Source organism: Nannospalax galili, unplaced genomic scaffold, assembly GCF_000622305.1.
Source record: "Nannospalax galili isolate Female #2095 unplaced genomic scaffold, S.galili_v1.0 scaffold180, whole genome shotgun sequence".
NCBI lineage: Eukaryota > Metazoa > Chordata > Mammalia > Rodentia > Spalacidae > Nannospalax > Nannospalax galili.
The window spans coordinates 3106107-3115941 of NW_008348199.1; the positions used below are offsets into that span (position 1 = coordinate 3106107).

Consider the following 9835-nt stretch of genomic DNA (forward strand, 5'->3'; position numbering starts at 1 on the left):
GTTATGGACAGTCATTAGCCACCATGTGGGTGCTAGAAATTGAACCCAGGTCCTCTGCAAGAGCAGCCAGTGCTTTTAACTGCTGAGCCACCTCTCCAGTCCCTTGTGGGTTTTTTTGTTGTTGTTGTTGTGTTGTTGTTGTTGTTTTGTTTTGTTTGAGACAGGTCTTAACCATGTAGCTCTGGCTGGCCTACAACTCACTGTGTAGACCAGGCTAGCCTAGAACTCAAAGATCTGCCAGCTTTTACCTCCTGAGTGCTGAGACTAAAGGTGTGCACCACCATGCCTAAGAATTCTTTTTTTTTCTATTTTGAGTCACTATATAGTAAATATGACTATTGTTTATTCAGTGAGATGATGTTATATCTGGTAAACATTTTCTAGAACGCATGTTTGAATTTTCTTCTGTACGGCAAAACGAGAAAAACAAGTAATAAAGATGCCTTGAGAGTTCTGTCCTGCTTGCAGTTGTGAGCAACACCTGTGTCCCGTGAGGACCAGAGGATGGTTTTATGGAGGCCTTCCCATCACAGAGATGGGCTGCAGTGGGAGCCCCCAAAACTCCTCCCTGGTCAACTGGTCCTGGCCAACTGGTGTGACTTATGGGAGCTTTATTCTGTCCTCATCTGTACCCCGGGGTAGTGAGACTGCCAGCCTCACAGAGCTGTGGACTAAGCAGGAGAAAGGAAATGTTTGTTACCCGCTTGGCCTGGCAGCTCACACACCTCAGGGTGTGTTAGCTGTGTTGTAGGCTTTAGAGTCCTGGGTGCAATATAATGTATGTGTTCCAGCTTGGGGCCAAGAAAGGAAGCCTGGGAGCCCAGAAGCTGACACGTACCTCCTTCACCGAGATGGAAAAGCAAGCACAAGCTGTGGACAAGAGGAAAGAGCAGGAGGACCTGGCCAGGGCGGTGCCTAAGGAGGAGTCCGTGTGAGTTTCATTTCCTGCATCTGACACCCTCAGGGAGCAAAGGTGTTTTGTCCACAGCTCATTTGATTTCTGCCTGTGGGTATTTTTGGTGAGGGTGGGGGGCAGTATGAGGTATAGCTTCTTAAAGGCTCATATTGCACTGGCATGTGGGTTGGGAGGGAAAGACGGGGCTCTCAGGGGAGCTGTGGGGCAGGAAGGAGATATAGGGGCACATAGGTACGGATTTACACTGGAGAGGTGCTCAGCGTCCACAGTTTCAGGAAGACGCAGATCTAATTCATGTGAGATGCCAGGTCTTACCCATGAAGGCAGCTGCAGGAGAAAAGACAGGTGAGGGCCCAGGGCCCTCACGGCATGCATGAGAGTGTGCAGTCAGACCCCAGTCCCAAAGAAGGCCAGTGGGCATGAGGCTAGGATGTGGGGCGATGTAGTTTTGTTGACAGCAGTGGAAGCCGTCTGAGGCTGGGCTGTAGCTGGATGGTGGAGTCCTTGCCTAGCATGGATGAGACCCGAGGTTCAGTCCCCAGCACCTCCTAGAAGAACTCCAACTGATGGTCCTTCCAACAGTTCAGTGTAGGGCCGGGCAGTAACTCCATGGTAGAGTGGTGCTGATCATGCATGAAGCCCTCTTTCAAAAGCCCAGCGCGCACACAAGGTAAACGTACAGTCAGCACATGATGCAGCAGTTCCGTTCCTCAGTGTGTACTTGGGAAATGAAAGCGCGCCCCACACAGAGCTGTATGTGAGCACACAGCCTAAAATCCTAGTAGACCCAGAGCAGAAGCAGCCCAAAGGCTGTCTCCTGGTGCAGAACAAATGTGGTGTCCACACAGCGCCATTCCTTCGGGCTATGGAAAGAATGAGTGCATGGATGCACCTTGAAAGCTTGTGCCAAGAAAGGAACCAGTACAAAGCACTGCACCCGGTGTGAGTCCATAGACAGGACTGTCCACCAGGCACATCTGGAGATGGCGGCCCAGGAGGGAAGAGGGCCTGTGGACCACCTTGGAAGGGGAAGGCCAGAGAGCCCTGTCTTCGTGGTACCTCTTGTTTCCTGCGTACTTTGTGTGCCCCAGCTGCTGCTGCTGTACACTGTATAATGGAAGAAGTGCCCATTACATGGCTATTTTAAGGAGCAGCTTAGCTGATGTTCCTTGAGCTCTCCAGTAATACCTGGCGTATCATTGTGACTGTCTGCGCTAACAGTTTGTTGAGTGGAACGTAGAGGCTTGGCCAGGATCATTTGAGATTGTGGCTCCTCTCCCTATTCAGCCCTCAGAGTGCAGGGGGCAGCACTGACCTGCGTGGACAGGCTTTTTCTAAAACGAACATAAACTGTCAGACTTGGGTTTCTTGCTGGTTTCTGGTATGGCCAAAGAGACAGGGTGGCTCATCTCTCTTGGAGTAGCGCCTTCCACCCAGCTGAGGCTTGAATAAAACCTGCGGAGCCAGGTGTGGTAGCGCATGCCTTTAATCCCAGCACTTTCGAGGCAGAGGCAGGCAGATCTCTGTGAATTCAAGGCCAGCCTGGTCTACATAGCAAGTTCCCGGCCAGCTGGAGCTACATACAGGGAGACCCTGTCTCAAAAAGACCAAAAAAGAAAAAGCAGAGATGAGGGCTGAGCTCAGGGCAGAGAGGGCCTTGCTGAGTGTGTGGTTTGGAAACCCTGGCGGTCAGTCCCCACTATTGAGGGGAGAGGGGCAGAAATGCAGGGAACCCAGTTTGGCAACTTTGTTGCCTTGGTTCATGACTCCCACATCCCTGAGTACCTGTCACTGCTGCACAGGCCTGTCTCACCTGTGTCCCAAACCAGCACTGTGAGGGTTACCCTGCAGGCTGTTTCTAGTGGCTGTGAATAGTTAACAGTAGGCGAGTGGCAGTGTCAGTGTCATCAGCATAGACTATGAAGCTAAATGACATGCGTGGGGTCCCGCCCTGGCCCTTTGTACCATCTGTGTGCACAGTTGGCAGGGAGGGTGGGAGCTGCTGGCTTTCTGGAACATCCTGTCAGTGGCCCTCAGGGACCCTCCTGCGTTTTCTAGTTCTTCTCACCCATTCAGCCCCCAGGAGAATCTGCTGCTGCACTTTGATCAGCCAGTGATTTTAAAGATACCTAGTGTTTCCTCCTTGACTGGCTGAGGAAGACGATGGCCCTTGCTTGTTCTGTGGTAGTAATGTTAGAGAAAAAGACCACTGCTGGTGTGTTGCCTTTAAAAAGTATTTATTCAAGGGCTGGAGAGATGGCTCGGTGGTTAAGAGCACTGGCTGCTCTTCCAGAGGACCTGAATTCAGTTCCCAGCACCCATGTGGTGGCTAACCGTGTATAACTCCAATTCCAGGGGGATCTGATGCCCTCATGGGCATTGCACAACATGGGTGTACTTACATAAATGCAGGCAAAACAGTCATACACATAAAATAAATTTTAAAATTTTCTATTTATTTTTAAATTTTCTGTGTACAAGTGTTTGCCTACATGTATGTGCCACATACATGCAGTGCCAAAGGAGGCCAGAGGAGCTCCTGGAACTGGAGTTGCAGACAATTGTGAACTGCTGATGTGGGTACTAGGAAGCAGACCGGGGTTCTCTGTAAGAGTAGTGAGTGCTCTTAACACCGAGCCCTGGCGAGCTGCTTTTCATGGCACGTGAAGCGGTGCCGCATGCCAGGCTGCAGTTGTCCCTGCTCATTAGAGGCATTGCTTTCTTTATGAAAGCTTCAGTGTCTGGAAACCGGGGAGCAAGGACAGAGTTCTGTCCATCTCCTAACCCCTTTGGTGCATCGTTTGATAAACAGAGGATCAGCTAAGAAACTGTGGCTGGGGCCAGCGAAGTGGCTCAGTGGGTAAAGGTGTCTGCCGTGCAAGCCTGGTGACCTGAGGTTGTCCCAATGACCCGACCATCTCCACAAAATTGGCCTTTGACTTCCACACATACACCATGGCATGCACCCGCAGTAGTAGTAGAAGTAATAACAATAGTAATTTTTTAAAGGTAGAAATTGCTGGGTATTCTGGCGCACACCGTTAATCCCAGCACTCAGCAGACAGAGGCAGGTGGATCTCTGTGCATTCCAGGACAGCCTGGTCTATGTAGTGAGTTTCTAGCCAGCCATAGCTGCATAGTGAGACCCTGTCTCAAAAAATAAAATAAAATAAAAAGTGAAAAAGGTAGAAACCGGGGCTGGAGAGATGATTCAGTGTTTAAGAACACTGGCTGTTCTTGCAGAAGACCCGGGTTCAAATCCTAGTACCACATGGCAGCTAACGACTGTCCATAACTCCAGTTCCAGGGAATCTGACGGCCTCGTCTGTCCTCTGCGGGCATTGCACGACACGGGTGCACTTACCTACATGTAGACAATACACGCATACACATAAAATAAAAATAATAAATAAAATATTTAAAGTACTGGGGCTGGAGAGATGGCTCAGTGATTAAGAACACTGGTTGTTCTTGCAGAGGACCCGGGTTCGAATCCCAGCACCCCCAGCTAACAACTGTCCGTAACTCCAGTTCCAGGGGATCTGACAAGCCCCTTCTGACCTCTGCAGGCATTGCACGACACGAGTGCTCTTACCTACATGCAGGCAAAACACACATACACATAAAATAAAAATAATAAATTTAAAAAAATTAAAATAAAAGGGTAGAAAGCGTGGCTGGGAATGGCCACTCCATTCCAGGAGCTTCTCAGCAGTTGGAGTACACGAGACACTTTGGGAAATTCTTCCATATACAACTAATGACCCCCTCTTTATCTGCTTATGAAATCAGTTTTATATATTCTCATCTGAAGCCATGCAGACCACTGTGACTCCAGGGAGATGTAATCAGGAGTCAGGAGTGGGGTGCAGATCCTGCAGGGCAGCAGCCGAAGCACACGCTTGAAGCGGCAACCAGGAAGTCCTAAGCCTTGGCTTGAGAAAGGCCATCCAGAGGCAGCTCCAGCCTACCGTCAGAAGTGCAGCTGCACAAGGAACCACACAGAGGAGGCTGAGTCCGTCCACACGTTTAGTCTACCTAGCGTCTTAGTGCAGGGACATGGGTTTGAGGCTGAACTGAGAACTTGTGTTTTCCCAGCAGTGTTTCATCGTTACGACTGGCCTATAAGGATCTCGAAATTCACATGAAGAAAGATGAGAAATCGAACCTCAGCGGCCAAAAGAAAGTGGAAGCCGAGAGGCTGGGCATGGGCTTGGGGAGCTGCAGGAGGTGAGTGCGTGGAGTCCCGGGTTCAGGTCAGTGTGCTTGAATGATCATGAGTGGTTGTGTTTTCTAACTGGGGCTGGGGCCATTTCAGCCGTGAAAGCATCTCCTTGGCCTTCTCCCTTCCTGACTGGTTTTGCTTCATTTTGGTATTAGGTATAATATGACAGGGCTAGGCCGGGGCTCACCTGGTAGAGTGATTGCCTAGCTTGTGGGAAGCACTGAATACATTCGGATAGACGCACACTTCAGGGTCATCCTGGGCCAGAATGTCTCAAAACAGAAACAATGAAGCCAAAATAATTGTGATGAAGCTGGATATAGTGGTGCTGCAGAGGTGGAGGTAGGAGGATCAGAAATTGCAAGGCCATCCTGGGCTTACGTAGCAAGTTCAAGGCCAGCCTGGGCCACATGAGACCCTGTCTCCAAAAAATATATGTGTGTATGTATGTGTATATGTGTGTGCGTGTGTGTGTCTACATATACATATACACATGTGTGTGTATCATAGCAAATGACATACATGTTTCTTGGAGAAAGGGAAATGGGCCTGAGTTTCCTTGAAGCCGTGCTCTGGAGTAGATGCTACGGACACACCCTCTGCATGTGGCGGCTGTCTTCCGTGACGTTTAGCCCTCAGAGAGATCTCCTGGTTTTCAAAGCTTACCGTTTTCCAGCCCTACTGATACGTATCTGTTCAGAACGTTCCTCTGTTTTGTTGAGACAAATTCCTCTTGGAACTGAGTGACATAATCTTTCTTGCTTCATCCTGTCCTCTCCAGTGGCATCTCGCATTCAGTGACATCAGACATGCAGACCATCGAGCAGGAGTCCCCCACGCTGGCGAAGCCAAGGAGGAAGTACCAGGAGGATCACGAGGACTCGTACTTCACATCTAGCTCCAGGTAGTCCTTTCAAAGCATCATCTGGGCAACGTTTGAAAAGCAGCACCCTCTTGGTGTGTTAGTGCCTGGCCCTAGGAACAAGCACAGATCGGTGCTCGACACTGCTTTAAAAGCTCTAGCTGGCGCCGAGTCCATGTGTGGGAATAAAAACTGGGGAAGCAGAACAAGTGGGCAGTGTTTGCTAACAGGAAAATGTTTGCTGATACAATCAGCAGCCGAGAACTAAAATGAGAGGTTGGAGGGACGTGCTTGTGCTAGGCTCCTGTACGTGTGAAGTGGAGACTGGCAAGGGCCTGCTGCCTGGTTAGAGCACGCCCAGAACGTCAGCAGCTTCCTTGTGTCAGAACACCTGCGTCTGGAAGCTCCTGGCAGGTTCACAGATGACGCAGTCCTTACCTGTGTGTATTCTTGCAAACCATGACTGTGCTCTGACAGGATCCCACAGTGCAGCCTGGCCCTGTCCTCTGTCTACTGTCCACTCAGGCAAGACATATGACTGGTGTAAGAATGACCGTAGGAAGGACAAGGGTCATGTTGAATCCACTCAGGTCCCCCACAATCTGGGGTCCCTCTGATACAACTGCAGATAGGTGCAGGAGTCAGATAGCCTGTGTTGAATTCTGGCTCTGCTGCGTAGGAACTATGTGACCTTGGTCACATTATTAAGCCTCTCCATGCCACAGGCTTCTTGTCTGTACTAAATTGCAGGGTCTATAAGGGGGAGACGAAGTACTGTCAGCAGGTAGTTAGCTGACGGTGAGCTGGTGGTGAGCTGATGGTCAGCTGACAGTCAACTGGCCGTGAGCTGATGGTCAGCTGACGGTGAGCTGATAGTGAACTGCAACTATAACCTAGAACTCAGCCAAGAGACAGGCGGCTCACTAGATGGTGAGTCAGGTGCCACATTAACCATTCCAAGGACCTGGTGAGACAGGACACATCTGTCAGTGACAGTGCTGCCAACGGCCACACAGGTTTCCTGGTTGCACAAAGCTGACAGACACGGATCTCATAGGAAGACACACATAAATTATGTTATCTAGAGTCAGGCTGTGAAATTACTGATTTTCCTATCGAAGTTCATAGATAAGGAATTGTATAAAGAACTCACTCCTTTCCTCCTAAATCAAAATTATTTTGAGTTCTAATATTTTAGAAAACATGAAGTTGGCATCTTCGTGGTCGTGTGTCAGCACAGGGACCATGGTTTCCTGCGTGCCCCTTTCCAACCTGCACAGGTATAGCCACGTCATGCCCTTTGTACAGGATAAGCAAATTTGTGATTTGATCTGGAAATCACATGTCAGGTCACTTAAGATATAGTTGTTTGGTTTGGTTTTTTTGGGACAGGGTCTCCCTGTAGCCACAGCTGGCCTGGAACTTGCTATATAGACTAGGCTGGCCTCAAACTCACAGATCCTCCTGCCTCTGTCTCCTGAGTGCTGGGACTAAAGGTGAACACCACAACGCCTGGCTTCAGGTACAGTTGTAATGAGAGCTGGGCTGGGGTCTGAGGAAATGTGCCTTCTCCCCAGCCTTGACAACTTCCCTGCTCATTAGCAGTGCCTCGGGCTGATGGTATACAAAGGGACAGAATCCATTTCATGGACAGCCAATTCTGCACTCAGTACGGTTGGGGAGAGGTGGGCTCCCAGGGAGGTCACCTGCTGGGTGGGAACTTTCCCATCCTCTCGGCCTCAGGTCATGTAGGAGCTTGTGCCCAACTTCATGTGTGCCTCGGGGCCTTCAGGAACCTCTTCTTAGTCAGAGGGGTCAGCCCCAAAGGCCTCCATGCCAGGGACCAGTTGTTCAGTCTGAAACCTGGGGGCACATGGTGTTTGGATGGAGAGCAGAGACATCTTGGTGCCGTGTGGATGGTGACCTGCAGGTCGTCTAGGGACAGAAACACCCCTCGAGTCCTCCTTGCCTGGTGGCCACTATTACAGAGCAGGGTGGGGAGCTGTGGCGCCGAAGGTGGAAAGAACAGACTCTGAGAGCCACAGAGCGCTCTTCCTGCTTCCAGGTTACTCACTAGCCATTAGGACTTGCGTATTATGAATTATGGAAGAGGGCTGTTTCCACCAAGACCAGAGGGGACACCTCCTTGTGCTTTGCTTTCTGTTGAGCTCCATTATCTCCAGAACATAAATGATGCATGACGTATGGAGTTCAGAGAGTGAAAGTGGAACGCTTTGCTGAGCCCCGTGGAGTCGGGGCGCCTTCGAGGAGGGTGTGTCTGTCTGTGGGTGGGACAGTGTGCTGCTCGGGGCTTTTGTCAGGGACTTCGAGAATGAGTTCAGAGGGGAGCGAGGGCCCAGTGGTAGGACCAGCTCAAAGGAAAGCTCATGGCCAACTAGGATGTAGGAATTCAAGCCTGTGATGTCTGTGAAGGTTAGCGATGGGGAAGGGCCTCCAGGACCGCTGGCCCGGCAGGCCTGGCTGGCATGTGGGTGTCCCCTGTGGGTTATAGATTATCTTCTCTGTTGGAGCACAGAGGACTCTGAATAGGTGAGTAGGGAGTAGGGAAGACCCTGTGTGGACTGGCCAGGCACCCCTACAGATGGCTTTCTCTCTTTCACAGTTTTAAGGACCCCAGTGCCCCTCCATTCCAGGATAAGCCTTTAGCTTATATGACTGAAGACTGTTAGCTCCTTGGAGTGCTGCTGAGTCTGCTTCTGTGCGTCAAAGTCTTGAAGAACTGGCAGTTCCAGCCCTCCCCCCAGTCCAGTGCTGGCACCTACTCGGTGCCCTCTAGGGCATGTCTGGCCTCCCCACTCTTCCCTCTGGCATCCTGACTGCTCAAAGTAGAGAGTTCTCAGCAGCCTCAGGCTGTTGTACAGAAAAACTCCACCTTTTCCCAGAAGCCCTCAGAGAGAGGGCAGTTGGCTGAGCACAGTTGCTAGAAATGCTTGGAAATGACAACCCGTCCGCTTCTGTTAATTGGCCGCATCTATTCACATGGCTGTCCTTCATCAACACATGACTGGGAAGTCAGGCCCCCATACCAGAATCGAGAGCCCCGACGGGTGAGCATCCTGAGGACTCCCCATCACTGTCCCCTCCTGTTCCCACAGGTTCTTTGATGACCCCATGGAGTTAAGAGGCAGCTCCTTTTCTAGCTGGGATGAGAGCGAGGATTCCTACTGGAAGAAGGACAGCAGCAGAGACACTGAGCCTGCCGTGAGAAGCACGGGCTCCGCAGACAGGTGGGAGCTGTGGGCTGGGACTCACGAGGGGAGCAGGTGTCTCTGGGCAGGTAACAGAAACAGGGAGAGAGGGCTAAAAACCCGTCATAGGACAAGCGCATGATGTCTGTTACAAGTACATCCTGTACTTGAACATGTCAGAATCAACTGTGGCTTTTAGGGAGCATTCATGAGGACTGCCTACCTGGGGATTCTGAGTACGTGGGTTGGGCTGCCTGGCTCACAAATGAATCACCTTCCCCCATTCGAAGATGCTATATGCAAACAATAAAAGTTTCTTTTTCTTGCCGGGCGTGGTGGCTTATGCCTTTAGTCCCAGCTCTCTGGAGGCAGAGGCAGGCAGATCTCCATGAGTTCAGGATGTGTTCCTGGTTATTAAACCCAAGGTCTGAAGAAATCTTGGCAGACACTCTTTATCTGTAACCCTTTTACACTTAATTTTACTAGTGTTTTATTTTTAATGTTTAACTTATTATTTGTTTTTGGTCTTTTTTTTTTTTTTTTTTTTGTTTTTTTTAATTTTTGTGAAGAACAAAGCAACAGAAAGAGAAGAGCTTGGGACTCATGACTTGTTTCTGTTAACA

At 50.2% G+C, this 9835-nt stretch overlaps 1 protein-coding gene across 2 annotated transcripts in view; it reads left to right on the forward strand.

The window, feature by feature from the left end:
- The window catches only part of Arfgap3 (ADP ribosylation factor GTPase activating protein 3), a 50002-nt gene that overhangs the window by 31628 nt on the left and 8539 nt on the right, over positions 1-9835 (forward strand). The window contains exons 9-12 of one of the 2 annotated variants that reach the window (XM_008844754.3): positions 792-931; positions 5015-5146; positions 5923-6045; positions 9120-9251. In XM_008844754.3, coding sequence (XP_008842976.1) covers positions 792-931; positions 5015-5146; positions 5923-6045; positions 9120-9251 — 527 coding nt within the window. The remainder of the gene's footprint in view (positions 1-791; positions 932-5014; positions 5147-5922; positions 6046-9119; positions 9252-9835) is intronic. The other variant, XM_008844755.3, reaches the window with a different exon arrangement.